Source organism: Alexandromys fortis, unplaced genomic scaffold (assembly GCF_014885135.2).
Source record: "Alexandromys fortis isolate MF-2015 unplaced genomic scaffold, M_Fortis_MF-2015_v1.1 scaffold_50, whole genome shotgun sequence".
Lineage (NCBI taxonomy): Eukaryota > Metazoa > Chordata > Mammalia > Rodentia > Cricetidae > Alexandromys > Alexandromys fortis.
The window spans coordinates 8651583-8666901 of record NW_026067932.1 but is presented as its reverse complement, the minus strand read 5'-3'; the positions used below and the strand labels follow the sequence as shown (position 1 = coordinate 8666901).

The 15319-nt window shown below is 43.5% G+C and overlaps 1 protein-coding gene across 1 annotated transcript in view; it reads left to right on the top strand.

Annotated features, from left to right (window-relative positions):
* Window positions 1-15319, top strand: part of CUNH12orf42 (chromosome unknown C12orf42 homolog) — a 75190-nt gene that overhangs the window by 18609 nt on the left and 41262 nt on the right. The window contains exon 3 of the mRNA XM_050145533.1: window positions 373-441. Within this exon, the coding sequence (XP_050001490.1) occupies window positions 373-441 (69 nt within the window). The remainder of the gene's footprint in view (window positions 1-372; window positions 442-15319) is intronic.

The window sequence follows — 15319 nt, the reverse complement described above, 5'->3', positions numbered from 1 at the left end:
TATATCAGTTGGGAGTGGCTCAGGATTATATGACAAATGCCAAAAGTGTGTGGCACAGGGTGTACCAGTTGGACTCTGTTTCATCTGATTAAATCGCAGGAGTCATTTTCTCCTTTATAATACACCAGCATCAAAATATTAAATTCGTTCGTGAGGTTCTTTTAAGCTTCCTGTATGTCACGTGACTTCATCTGGACTCCTAAGGGTGGCAACTGCATTTGGAGTTTGCCATGGTTGCCATGGAAACCGGGCCAGTGTTTTGTGGGTTATCAGGTACTCACGGCATGAACAGCCATTCGAATCAATTAGCTTCTGAGCCGCCCCAAACTCATGTCTGAAGTGACGCTTAATGCCTTGTTCCCTCTCTTCCAGAAGTCCTTTTGCTATATTCCCATTGTGAGCAGTGTGACCCTGTGGAAGAGAGGCTCATCCCATACTAGCGTGAGTAAACAGAATCCAGCTGTCGGGAACCGCATCTCTAGTGTCCTGTCTTTGTGTTCCCTAACTCGACACACGGCATTTATTCCTTCGTACTTATTTTGGCAATTATAACTGTTAATTATTTGTGTTTTAAATCCCTAAATAAGAACGTTGAAAGGTATTTCCTACAGAACCTTGAGTGCGTCTGAGAATTGTGTGAGCTCTTTGCCCTTTGAGCACACAGATAAGTACACTAAGGAAAGACTCATTTGGTTCGCAAGACTAGAAGCACGTTCTCGATGCCTTTTTAGTGCCTGCGTGTGTCACAGTTTAGGGGGTCTAGAGGATATACCAACACTGGAACATATCTCTCTCAGCAGGCTGCTTTTATTCCTTGGTTGCTAATGGCCCATTCATGGAAGGGCAAAGTGAATGTCTCTCTCTATGTGAGATATTCACATTCCACAGCTGTGAATCTCTGCCTTGCTAAGGGTGTACACAGAGAGGGTCACCGTGGCTAGCAGGCCGGTCCCATTGTCATGGAGCCCTGGTGGCATCCCAGAGTTAGCCATACCTGAGCTTTGTCTACAAAAACAGGACTGAGAAGGAGGAGATTTTGTACTGAAATATACAGTGTAATATCTCTCCATGTCTCTGCGTCCTTCTTGTTTGCCACGAGGGGAATTGCAACGTCTTCTAAAAAGGAGTCCAGAGTCCAAACACACTGATGTACTCAGTAGGTCCCAGGCAGGTGAATGAGGCTTCAGGGTGATTCTAAGATGGGTTTACCTTCTAGTCTCGCCTTTCCAAAATTTAGTAGTTTTGGGCTTGTCAGGACTACATGGTGAGACCCTTTCTCAAACAAACGAACAAACAAGCAACACACCTATCACCAACAACCAATGGGACAAAGAAAGATTTGGAAATAAGAAAGAAGAACAAAATCAAGCAACAAAACCTCCATCACAGTTTGCCCCGAGTTGGTGCTTTCTCCAAAGTAGGGTGCCGTGACTGGAAATAGAATTCTAGGAGTAACCAGAGGTGAAAACTCACATGGGAAGATTATAAAGAACGGGGCCAGCGTCGAGAAGATGGAAACATGGCCTACTTAAAACCCACAAACAAAACCATGACCTGATTTTATTCCAGTTCTTTCTGCAGAGGGCTGAGTCTACAAACACCGGCAGTTTTCTGTGTCAAGTCATTGGCCTCCTAAGACTCCACTCAGCTAATGGAGTCCATGACTCACAGGAGGGTTTGTAGGGAAGGGAAGGGACGTTAAGAGAATCCCCTTACGGAGGCCAATCCATTAGTGTGCTAAGACCTCAGAAAGCGGAACTTCTTAAAGGGGGGGGTCACACGTCCCTCTGCTGGGAGAGGTGTGTTCCATGTGGCAGTCCTGCATTGCCTGTACAGATACAATGACATGAGGCCTGTTGACAGGGGACTCCTGGGCACCCCTCTTTTCCTCTGATTTCAGCAAGGAGTGGTGGGTTGTGAAGTCCTGTCTGAGCCCTGGGCCTTGTGTGTTCAGGGTTCTCAGTTGGATGGGCCCATTCCTTCTTCCCTCTCTGTGTTTGTGTGGTTTTGTGCACTGGAGGAATTACAGAGACAGTAGGAAAAACATTTAAAATGTTTTTCTTTAAAACACTTCTATGTTTCCATACTTTATAGTTACACTATATGTCAACTCTCCTATACTTTCTTCCCTATTCTTCACATTTGTGGTATTCTGTATTGTGTATCAAATACTGTATAGCATATAGCACTTATAAAATAACACATGCCATATATGGGACACTATCATAGGTCACACAATAACATATGTCATATATGGGACACTATCATAGGTGACAGACACATCAGATGCCCTCTGTCTGACCAGCATCAGAATGTGGGTGTTTCAGTATATCACACTTTTTATATTGTGTTCACTGAGCACCAGAAGATAATCAAATGGCTGTTATAAAAGCCACAGTAAAGAAAAAGAAAATTTTGCCTCTTAGGAAATCTGTTCCTGAATTCAATACAGATATTATAACATGATAAGCAAAAAATTAAATAATACACTTTTCAATTGAAATTCAAAATTTTCTGTTGCTCCCAAAGAGTCTGCCACGCTCAGTAACCGTGATTGAGTTTTGATAAAGTGTCAAATGCCAGGAACTATTATGGAGAGAAAGAGAAAGATATGTAGCTCATCCTTTGGAGCTAGCGATACTTTACAAAGGAAACAGATTGTAGATCATAATAATTTATAGAAGATATTAAATGGGGTGCTAGCAAATTCAAATTCAGTTTATAAAATGAAAGCACATCTTAACTAGTTAGGATTAATTATAATGATGCAGAATAGTTTGATATAAAAACAAATGTGTAAAATACATACTAATAAACCAAATGAACAAAACCATTCCCATTCCCGTGGACATTTACACTAATTCATGGGAGGAAAACTAAAACTGTTTAGAAAACTAGGGTTAGATGAGAACTTTTTATTTAAAATTTTTTGTACAATATATTTTGAACATAACTTCCTCCTCTCCCAACTCCTCCCAGATCGTCCCTACTTCCTTACTACCTACCCAACTTCATGTTCTCTCTCTCTCTCAACCAAACCAAACCGAAAAAGCAAAAGCTAATAAGACAAAAAAGCCCAATACAACCCCCCTCAAATGAAGAAGAACGATCACACACACAACTGCCGCCGCTGCCACCACCAACAGCTACTACGACAATTATAAACCAAAAAAAGCCATGGAGTCCCTTTTGTGTTGGCCAATTACTCCTGGGCATGAAGCCTGATCTGGGTTGTGGTTGATAGAACCAGTGACATCCAGTGGAGAACATGGCCCTTTCCCAGCATGCGTCCATGGTCCATAACTTCTTGGTTATGGGTAGGACTTTGTGTCACTTCCTCTTCTGAGTCCTAGAATTGGCGGAACCAGCGCAAGGCCTTTTCATGTTGCCCCCGTCTCTGTGAGTTATATGTGTATCAGCCCTGTGGCGTCTGGAAAGATTGCTGTTTCCTTGGAGTCACCCCCCCCCCAATCCCTGACTCTTACAGAGGTGTAGAGAAACAGAAACTTCACACGCTGCAGAATCACGTGGGAGAACATTTAACAGTTTAACACAGTTGCAGACTCAAAGAGCTGTAACCCAACCGTCTTCACCAGCACGGAATTAATAGTTGGTGAAGACGCGTAAGGGCTGACTTTTGGAGGTGTGAGTTTTGCAATGAGTGGGACTCTAAAAAGACAGGTCCATCAGCAGGAGAATGGCCCAGTTCATCGTGGCATACTTAAACAATGTTGCAGCTGGTTTATAATAGGCACTACACACAACATCAAGGATGACCTGAATGACTTAATGCAGAATGAATCAGGTCAGAGAATCAGGTGTGTGTTGTTTAATATGATAGCTGTGTCCGTGGAGGGGATACATTTATACACTCTGGTGTTTTCTTTCTGGTTGAAAGCTATCTGAGATGTAGGCAAAGCAAACAGATGGTGGTAAAAATACATTCTGGGTCAAAGCTGGATCGAAGGACTTAGTGATGTTTCCAAAAACATAAAAGCATCGTATTCTGCTTACAGTCTCCAACAGGGTTCAGATTCACTAACATTTTCACCATAGCTACACAGGCTAGTAGTCACTCTTCTCTTGGCCTCCATGGCTCTATTCAGCCTTCCATGCACACTTCCCTCTTGGACCCTACTTGTCCCGTCTACCTGAAATGAGCGTACCTGGAATGTTTGGTTGATGTTTTTCTCAGATGTCTGATCCGCTTGTTGAGGGCCAGTAGAGCTGGTTCGTGGGACATCCAGGGGTGAAACATCAAATCCACTGAGAATGGCTCATCAGTCAGTAGGCGTCAAAGGATTAGAACAACGCTATTGAAATCTTAATTGCAAATACCTTGCAGTGATAAAAATATTGAGTGCCCATAGTCAATCTGCTTATGTTTATGTCTGTATCATGGCACTTAGTAGACATCACGAGTTACACTAATGTGTTTATAAATTATAAATACACCACAGTCTACATATCTCACTGAATTTAAAATATATAAATAAGTGAGAGCCGAAGAGGACATATTGCTTCATATCTATCCATATTGTTTTCATAATTTCTTCGATGGTGCTGGGGATCAAATGCTTGCTGGTCAGACATTCTGCCGCTGATTTTATAGAATTTCGAACTGAAAGGAGTGAGTGTGTGTGCAAATAACTTAAACCAAACATACATGAAAATGCTGTAAGGATGTTGCTGTGGGAGAATGCTCTTGTACCCTGTAAAGATTTGTCACTCATATTAATTTAATAAAATGCTGATTGGCCAGGAGCAAGGCAGAAAGTACAGGTGGGGCAACTAGACTAGGAGAATTCGGGGAAGAGGAAAGATAGATGCACAGTCGTCATCCAGACGCTGAAGAAGCAAGATGAGAATGCCTTACTGAGAAAATGTACCAAGCCACGGGACTAAACATAGAGAAGAATTATGGGTTACTTTAAGTTGTAAGAGCTAGTTAAAAATAAGCCTGAGCTAATAGACCAAAGAGTTTATAATTAGCCTCTGTGTGTTTCTTTGCGACGGAAAATAAAATAACATCTATAGATGGAAGTTGGGACAGAAACTTTCATCTATAGATGTTATTTTATTTTATTTTTTTGGTTTTTCAAGACATGGATTCTCTGTAGCTTTGGAGCCTGTCCTGGAACTAACTCTTGTAGACAAAGCTGGCTTTGAATTCACAGGGATTAGCCTGCCCAAGTTTTGGGATTAAAGGCATGTGCCACTACCACCTGGCTCAGACATCAGTTTATATGCTAATAGAAAATAAATAAATACGAAAAATGTTCTGTAATCTTAAGAAAAAAGAAACGTGTAGTTAGAGAGATGGCCCAGTGGTTGAGAGCAGTTACAGCTCTTGCAAAGGACATGGGTCTAGTTCCCAGCACCCACATTTTAGCTCACACTGTCTCTAACTCAGGTTTCATAAGACTCAATGCCCTCTTCTGGCTTCCACAGGCATTGCATATACACGATGTGACCAAGAGAAGCATGCTATACAAAAACACCGAAGAAGAAAAGGGTTTACTTAGTGGTTTTCCTCAACCAATCAATCCAGCAAGTATTTGTTCAGCTATGTGCCAGACTATAAACTCCACAAGGGCAGGGCCAAGCACACCTCACTTACCTATGTATCCCAGGCTTTACCAGGAAGCCTGGCTTGCTTGGCATTTACTTAGAAAGTGCGTGGGTGAGCTGGGCACTTTTGCTTGCTACCCAGCCTTGGCTTCCCCACTGGATGGAACTTGCTCTGTCACAATTTGGAATCGGTCTCAGTTGTCGGTCCCTCCTGGGGGCCTGGCTCCAGGAAAAGGTGGCGGGCTTTATCTGTACCTCCTAGGAAGCTTCACCATTCTCTCTGGCGCTTGCTTTCCTGTTCAATGCTGGAGACTTTCCCAACCGCATAGCTGGGGAAACATTAGTATTTATGGAAAAACATGTTGCTTTTTTTGCAAGGTGTATTTACAAATGATTTCACATATCAAATGAGAGCCCAGTGTACGATCAACATGAAACACATGTTTACAATTGTGTGACATTCAAGACTGGCAGACAAGCCGTGCGTTAGCACAGGGTAGGTTCAGCAGGCCAGTGCTGTTGGAGCATGTGCTTGTCCCCAGCTGGTCTTTGAACAGACATTTGAAAATGAGCCATGCTGTGGGCATTCTGAGGACGGTAGAGAGTCTGGTAAACGTAGGGCAGACCATGGTCTTGAGAGGAGAGCCATTGTCCCAGCAGGTGGAAGCGAGTCAGATGTAGACAGCAAGGCATTTGAGCATCTTTTGTAAGAAAGCGATTTTGAGAAGTGGGGAGGCTTCACCAGCTCCTTCTATGTCCCTCTGACTGGGTTAATTCCTCCTGTGGCTGAGGTGGCCCCAGGACACCTTTATATTTAGACTCTAAATTAGAGTGGCCTCTGAAGATGTTTTGAAATGTTGGGCTTTTCCAGTATCCGATACAAACAAGGCATCGGCCCGAGGGTGGTCCTGCAGGTGACTGCTGATCTCCGGCTAGAGTGGTAGAGGCCTGAGTCTGTTACTGGTCTGAAGAGGAGTCACAGACGTGGGGTTCGGGATAAATAGCATTGCTTTTGGTTTCTATCAGATGCGTACTGTTAAAGCTTAAACAGATTCACGAGCATTTCATTCATATAGTGAGTTTCTCATAAGTGGACTACACAAGACGTCACCTTACGTGCAGGGCAATGAACAAAGCAAAGGATTCTGATTTCATGGAGCTGTCATTCTAGTATTGAAACCGGACAACAAACAGATATTATTTTTTTAATAAAAAATTAAAATTGTCATAAGCAGGAGAGGTGCTAAGCTGGGTAAAAGGATGAGGCCATTTCCAGTCGGCAGTTTACAAAACAGGGCACCCAATTTGAACAAGGGGCAGTGGAAGCGACGCAGTTGGCAAAGGGCTCGCGACGTACAAGCTTGAAAATCTGAGTCCAGATCTCTAGTACCTACATAGCAGTGGTGTGCAGTGGTGCACATCTGCAGTCCCAGGGCTGGGAGGACAGAGCCATGGTAGTCCTGACCGTAAGTCTGACTCTGCTCCTTGGTGTAGAAGAGGCCACCCCTTCCCAGTCCTGTTCACCTCTGTCCTCTGCTGCAAGGCTTATTGATGGGAGAAACAGCCTGGTCCTCCCTAGGCTCAGCTTCCTTCCCCACAGAGAGATATGGAGTAGCTGAAATAGCCCCTCTGGCGTGTGTCGAGTTTCCAGACTGAGCTACCCAGTAGAACCGCCAACCTCTCTCCTCTGGACCAGGGGTTAGACCTACCCCTGGGGAGGGATAACCAGACTCAGTAGGTAGGACTGATTCCTGAGCTTGCTTACATTCAAGGAGGGAGTGTGTATGCAAGCAGAAGCGTGTGAGAACACCTGTCAGGCACCCCGGTTTCCATACAGCATGCCGATCATGTGGGGTGGGGCCAGATTTGTGGGAGGAGCAAAGGAGGCAATTAATGCTCCGTCTCTTGGGCTGAGGACAGTCCAGACTGGCACCTATTGTTCCAGAATGATGGCTGATGGGATCCCCATTTAGACTCAAACCTGCTTATGAGTTATCCAAGCAGTAGAAGAGGCCCCAGACCCTGCTCAGTTTGGTGGGAAGACACCGAGGATCACCCATACTCATTCTCACGCTTTCTGCATCTCCTGAGATGTGAGAACGCATCTGGGCTGTGACTGCAGGGTGGGGCTATGGCCTAACAGGCCCATCTGGCACGACTTCATGGAGGGAGAAGCGGTAGCACATGTGGATTGAGGCTCTGATAATTGAGGTTGTGACGCTTGGGCTGCTGGCCTGGTCCTCAGGACCTCTTTCCATGCCTAGCAACTGGAGTTAGCCCTCTTGCCTTGCTAATCCAGTGCAGGATACAGAGGAGACCTAACTGAAAGCTGAGTGATTTTGGAATGGGTTGGGTCTACGAATGTACAGGCAGGGTAGGAAGAAGTGTGTGTATGTGTGTGTGTGTGTGTGTGTGTGTGTACACTAGAGCTAGACCAGACTGCATTTTGAAGATCTAGATCTTTTGGAGGCAGTAGGGGTAGATAGGAAGAGGGGCCCACAAGGACAGACTAGGAAGGGGGATGAAGATGATCAGTAGCAGGAACCCCACCTCATGTGCATGGGTGATGCTTCTCTTACGGGACTTCAGTAGAACTTGAAAATGCGTCCTAATTGACCTCTGAGAGTAAGCTGAGTTTCGAGCGGGGCATCCGTACTCATTGGGATCATGTGAAAGTGGCTTCATCTGGTTCTACGATGGCCCAATATGTATAGAAAAGAGTGCATGTACCGTTCTAAAACAAACACATCAAGACCCTTGGAAACACCCGAGAACATTTCACTTTTAATTTTCCGAGGTTGGTAAAAATCTACATCCTCTTTAGAATGGTTTAGGATTTTAGAGTGGACAGTTACCACTTTTATAATTAAGAAATGGACTTATTAACATTCTTCCTAAGATGGAATAGCTGTGTTGAAATAGCAGTTACCCGGTCTTGCTGGGAAAGGCTTAAATGGTACCTTGGGAGACACCTGCGTCTAATGCCTAATTTAAGTAGCCATAGCAGCACAGAAAAGTCTTGGCAGGGAAATAGACATGGCCTAACGGGGGCTCTGGCTATGTGCTGGAGCAACTAATTTTATTTTCAAAGCTCTTGGGAGAGCACCAGAGAGGATCTTGTCATTTTTGGCTTGCAGACTAGGCATCATGGTCCCTTGCCTGCCTGGAAAGCCCAATCTCAGACAGTGCCATTGGTTAAGAAGCAGATAGCCACACAATGCTTTGGGTTTGGGATACGGTCACCATCACCCTCCACTGGAGGATGCTTCTTAGTGAAAAACACCCTCCTCCCATAGAAAGGAGTTGGTAGGATGCAAGTTGAACCAGAGAGGCAAAGAAATAAAACAAAAGTCAAACCAAATAAAAACATTGGAAAACAGTCTTAGGCTAAGCTGCCAAGGTATAAGAGTTTTTTATTTCCTTTGCAAGATTTCAATTAAATAGATATCAAATATCAGATTGGCTGGGAATACTGACTTAGGGGTGTGTCTTCCCATGGAGACAGTTTATCACTAGAGGTGAACATAACCAGAAGTGGATGAAATAGTCACATATGGCTCAAACACCATTTTCTGGTCTGGTTGTTTAGTATAAATGTAAAGGAATCATTGTTTTTTAAATTGAAAATAGATTCTTCTCTCATACAATACATTCCAGCCACAATTTCTGCTCCCTCTCCTTTCCCCAGCTCCCCCCACTTCCCCTCTTCCCTAGATCCACTGCCCCCTTTCTCTCTTTGGAAGAGAGCAGGTCTCCAAGAGATAACAGCCAAACAGGACAAAACAAGATATAATAAGACAATGCAAAGGCCCTCATATTGAGGCTGGAGAAGGCAACCCAATGGGAATAAAAGAGTCCCAAGAGCAGGTGAAAGAATCAGACACACCGACTCCCATTGTTAGGGGTCTCACAAAAGCAACAACAGCTGTAACATAGATACAGAGGACCTGGTGCAGACCCATGCAGGCCCTGTGGATGCTGCTTCAGCCAGAGGTCATGGAGGGCCAACTAAGCAAGGCTCTGTGGGCTCAGAGAGACCGAAGCAGAGTCAGTAATTATTGCTCAGGATAGACAAGAAAGAGCATCCCAGATTCCATCTGTTCACCCCAATTAAATAACTAGCAAATCCAATAGCCAGGGTTGCTAATGCTTGCCATCAAGCAATTGGTTATATCACTTGTATCTACAGCAGTTAGCTGATCAGGCTTTTCTAAGTTATCTGTGAATGCCATCATCGAGGTGTCGCTACGATTCAGCCCCATAGGGAATATTTTCCCCCACTTCTAAGAGGAGAGAACAGAGTCAAAGGAAAGACAGCTCAAACAGTTTGCTTGTGGTGGATCCCGGATTCAACCCTGTGCTGTGATCACAGCAAACATTGCTTCTCTACCCTCTCCCATGGTCCCCATGCCCCAAATTTACTCAGGAGATCTTGTATTTTTTTCTACTTTCCACGTAGATTAGATCCATGTATGTCTCTCTTAGGGTCCTCATTGTTATCTAGGTTCTCTGGGATTATGAATTGTAGGCTAGTTTTCTTTGCTTTATGTATAAAAGCCACTTATGAGTGAGTTCATATGATATTTATCTTTCTGGGTCTGGATTACTTCACTCAATATGATGTTTTCTAATTCCATCCATTTGCCCCCAAATTTCAAGATGTCATTATTTTTTCTATTGTGTAGTATTCCATTGTGTAAATGTACCACATTTTCCTTATCCATTCTTCAGTCAAGGGACATTTAGGTTGTTTCCAGGTTCTGGCTATGAAAAACAATGCTGCTATGAACATGTCCTTGTGGTATGTACATCCTTTGGGTATATACCCAAAAGTGATATTGCTGGGTCTTGAGGAAGGTTGTGTCCTAATTTTCTGAGAAATCGCCATACAGATATCCAAAGGGGCTGTACCAGTTTGCACTCCTACCAGCAATGCAGGAGTGTTCCCTTTACCCCACAACCTCTCCAGCATAAGTTGTCATCAGTGTTTTTGATCTTGGCCATTCTCAGAGGTGTAAGATTGAATCTCAGAGTTGTTTTGATTTGCATTTCTCTGATGGCTAAGGATGTTGAGCATTTCCTTAAGTGTCTTTCAGCCATTTTAGATTCCTCTGTTGAGAGTTCTCTGTTTAGGTCTGTATTCCATTTTTAAAAATTGGATTATTTGTTCTTTTGATGACCAATTTCTTGAGTTCTTTGTATATTTTGGAGATCAGAGCTCTGTTTGATGTGGGGTTGGTAAAGATCCTTTCCCATTCTGTAGGGTGCAGTTTTGTCTTGTTGACCATGTCCTTTGCTTTACAGAAGCTTTTCAGTTTCAGGAGGTCCCATTTATTAACTCTTTCTCTCAGTGTCTGTGCTACCGGGTTATATTTTGGAAGTGGTCTCCTGTGCCAATGCATTCAACTGTACTTCCCACTTTCTCTTCTATGAGGTTCGGTGTGGTTGGCTTTATGTTGAGGTCTTTGATCCATTTGGACTTGAGTTTTGTCCATGGTGATAAATATGGATCTATTTTCATTCTTCTACATGTTGATATCCAGTTAGTGCATTAGGATTTATGATCATCTCCAGTTAACTTTTTAAACTATGGGATGTCTGCTTTTGTATTTGAGCACACGCCGATGGATGCCCAATTGTAGCAACAATCATTGAGGAGACTCATTTTCTGCTGAATTTCCTTTGCATCTTCATCGGGGGAGCACAGGGGCATGGGCCCATGTGCAGACTGTGCAGGCTTAAGGACCAGACCTTGTAATAAGTCTTAATCCAGTGCTTTAATTCTTCCAGTTTTGCATTTCCTTTTCTGAAGTGATTTTGACATATGTTACTTTTACCTTTTCATGTAAACTTTAGAATCATTTTATATGTATAAAACTTATCAGTTTCGAATATATATATTGAATATATAGATAGCTGGAGGGGAGCTTGGCACACTTAGAGTATTTGTTCAGTCTGTGAACAGCTTATCTTTACACTCTTGGTTTCTCTCATCAGCATTTTGTGGTCTCAGCAGACAGACATCCTGTACATTTTTTGTTAAATATTTATTTTTGTGGAGTTACCGTAAATGTTATTGTTTTTCTGATTTTGGTTTGTACTTGTTCATTGTTAGTATATAGAAACACAATTGGGTTTTGCGTGTTAAAAAATTTGATACTGTTATGAATCGTAATATAAATATCTGCTGTGCGGGTATCTGCTATGTGACCCCCGTGAAAGGGTCGTTCAACCCCCAATTATCTGCTATGTGACCCCTGTGAAAGGGTCGTTCAACCCCCAAAGGGGCCGTGACTCGCAGGTTGAGAACCGCTGGTCTTAGAGTGTTTCTAAGGACTCAACAAAGTGTTAGGGCTCCTGCTACATACTGACAAGAATGCAAAACATATTGCTAAAAAAATAAAAATGTCTAGCTGAAGACATTATAGATATCCACCAGAGTAGTTGCTATAAAGGCTTCTTTGCCTATTACCTTGAACACAGCTTCATTTCATCATCTTCGCCGCTGGAAATGGTTTCGTGGGCCAAGTTTCAAGCGACTTGTTCAAATCATTTTCTGCCCGGAGTCTCTGGCCTACCTTCTGTGATCCGTCCTGACTCTGATTGTGTTCCGCGGAGCTCCCTCAGCCACTCTCGCTTTTCTCAGAGCTTTTCTGCTCTGGCTGCGCCTCTGCTTGTCAGCAGGAGGCTTCCCACTCAGCTGTGGCCCGAGAAGTATCAGCCTGTGGAAGAAAACAGCATCTTCCTCCAGCTTGAGCTCTGTTTGTGCAATGACCTGGTTAGGCAATTCCAGGTCCCCTTTGGTACATTTCCTATTAAAATTCTGCCTCATCTGCTTCTTATTTGATAGAAATAACTTTCACCAGAGGAAATCGGGCAGAAAACCTTGCCAGCGTGTTCAACTTCTTGCCCTTTAAGAAATGATTCTTTGATTTTTCGAGCTTTGGCTCTGCTAGGTAATGAAATTATCGTGGTGGAACAAGGCATAGAAATAGTAAGTATGATAATTCTTCTTTGCCCATTGTATGCTTTAGCTATTCATAAGTTTTAGGGCCTTAGATATTAGATACACTTACGTAAGGCCTCATGAACGGTAATTATCTTTTGGCCAAAGAAAAAGCCCAAACGAATGCTAAGCTGCATTATCGCTTGGCTTCTGACATGAGCCGATAATCAGATTTTCTTGCTTAAATCCACGGTGCTGGAACAATGCTACCCACTGTCTGCGCTTCCCGATATTACCCTTAATTAGAAAGAACAGATACACAAATCTGAATTATTTCAAAATCTGGTTTCCATGGTCAGTGGTTTGAAAGGCTTAACTTTATTATAAATAAACCTGGTTTTATTGGCTAATGAAATCTGAAATACGAAGCCTGTGATGGTGGGGGTCCTGTGATGTGGGGGTGTAGGGCTCCGATGTTTACACATCCACCCATCCAATGTAGGCAAAGTGTTTTATAATAAATCATCGGATAATTGACTTGTGGTTCCTTTGTTCAAGTACACTACAAACTTCACCGCTAAAGAGGACCTGAAAGGAACTGGAATTTATAGGTTGTTGAAAAGTAACATCTTTAAGCCGAATTATATACATTTCGACAGCTATCAAGGAGATCTTGACCTACTTTATATTTTTCCCACTTTGTTTATTTTTGTTCCTGAGGTGCATGATTATACATTTGTGATGGTCTGTCTCTGCATGCAGTGTTTGGGTCTCAAATATTCACAGTGTGTGTGTGTGTGTGTGTGTGTGTGTGTGTGCATACATGTATGTGTGTGTGTGTGTGTGTTTGCATGCAGTATATGATAAAGGATGGGAAGACACAGATAGGAGATCAGCTGCATCTTATATTCATGGTCTAATAAAAGGAATAGATAAGGAAAACTGACCCCATTTGGCAGGCCAATTAATAATGAAGTACACATAGTAACTTGAGTTCATCTGGAAGATACCAGGACAAACTCCTAGGACCAACAGGGCATATAAGGACTTCAGACACTGTTGAGAACTGTGATCATATGTATTGTCGGCGTTTCTCTAGTTTCTTAGTGGTAAGGAGGACCCAGGTGTGTTGTATATCTGAACTGAGACTATGTTTCTTATTCCGTTTTAATGCTTTAAAAAAGACTTTGTAATCCTTGCTTCTCCTTTTCAATGTTCATTGATAATTTCTGTTCAACTCATCCACTCCCTTCCCACCTCTGTGTTTGGGTCTCTTTTCCAATAGAAACTGTTCCCAACAATGAGGGTTGCCCTGCAGAATGTCCAGGACCTGGCTGAGGAAACCAAAGCTTAGGGAGGACCGTACACCCAGTAGAGAATAGCAATGATTAACCCAAGTCCCAGAATCTGAACGCTGTTCCATTTCTCTGCCAAGCTTCTTTCAAATCATTCTCTCTGTCTTCGCCACTCTGTATCATTGGCTGGGGGCAAAGCCCTTCTCTTTCCAGTCATCAGGCCCAGGGTGAATGTGTCTGGGGTCTAGGCTCCTGTGATTTAAGGGATTCCTCATGGGTCCAGGTATTTGCCTTGGATGGTACAGATAGGGCAAGGAGCATAGCCTGTACTTCCTCACAGGGAGCAATTGCTTAGGGTCAGAAGATGGTTTTGCGGTAGTTGGTTGGAAGCCAGGGTACGGATAGTCTGCTGGATATAAAAGCCTACCTCACCATCTTCTCAAGACGGGTGAGGGCTCTAATGTCAGGCAGTGTGAACTTCCCACGCTTGCACACATCCCCTCTCCCCAACTGCAAGGGATTAACATGGAACAGCGACTTTTAATTTGCAGACTGCACATGGCTTGCAGGTATCTAGGAGATTGATATGTGTAGCTCTCTCAGAGCCCGTGGAGTGTGGGTTAGCCTGGTCATGTCAGGCCAATTGCTCTTGACTTTGCAGAATTTTGCTGGGTTAACTCAATGTTTCTTATAAAGAGTGTATAATTTTATTTTTGTTTCGTTTGACTTTGGAAATGATTGAGAAGGGCCGCTTTGGTGGATAAAATTATATTTGAGGATAAAGTTTCAGAGGGGACTGTTTATCAAGTGATTCGCTTCAGTGATTCTTTGAGAGCTATAAAGATGCTTAAACACGATTTCAACAGGAAGTAGTGGCTCCCAACAGAAGTCGATCCAGGGGCCTGGCAAGGAGAGGCATTGTTTCTTGCTATGCCCACAGGAGACCCAGATCCCAAAGGTTCCTTTACTTACTATCCAGCTAGTGGGGTGTAAGGCTTTACGTGAGGCTGGTGAGAGACTGGCTTCTGAGTTCCACCTCCTTTGGCTCACCTTGCAGAGTCAAGACAAGAATTTACTTCCTGGAAACAAGGATAAAAAGGTCTCAGCTGAAGAATGACCTGGAGATGGTACAGTCATTTCCTGACATTTTATTTAGTTGCCTTCAATAAGGACCCTCAGGCCATTTCCTCCTGCCCTGTTCCCCCAAATGCCTTCAGCCAGGAAAGTATGTCCCCACCTTGGATTTGAGAAAATAAACAAGCAAGCTTGAGAAATGTCCTTTGCTTCAAACTCCCAGGAATCTGTCACCGGTAAGACAGGGTTGCTGTCCCTTGGTGGTGTTGTGACACTTTCTCTGTGGCCTGCACACCTGAGTCTAAAGCTTGGAGCTGGACTTTGAGGGCTTTGCTATACAAAGTGAGTGGGCTGTTGTAGTGCCTCCTGGCCATCACAGGGATGTGCCCACGGACTCCCAACCGTGAGGTTATACATACAAGACCTTGCCAGT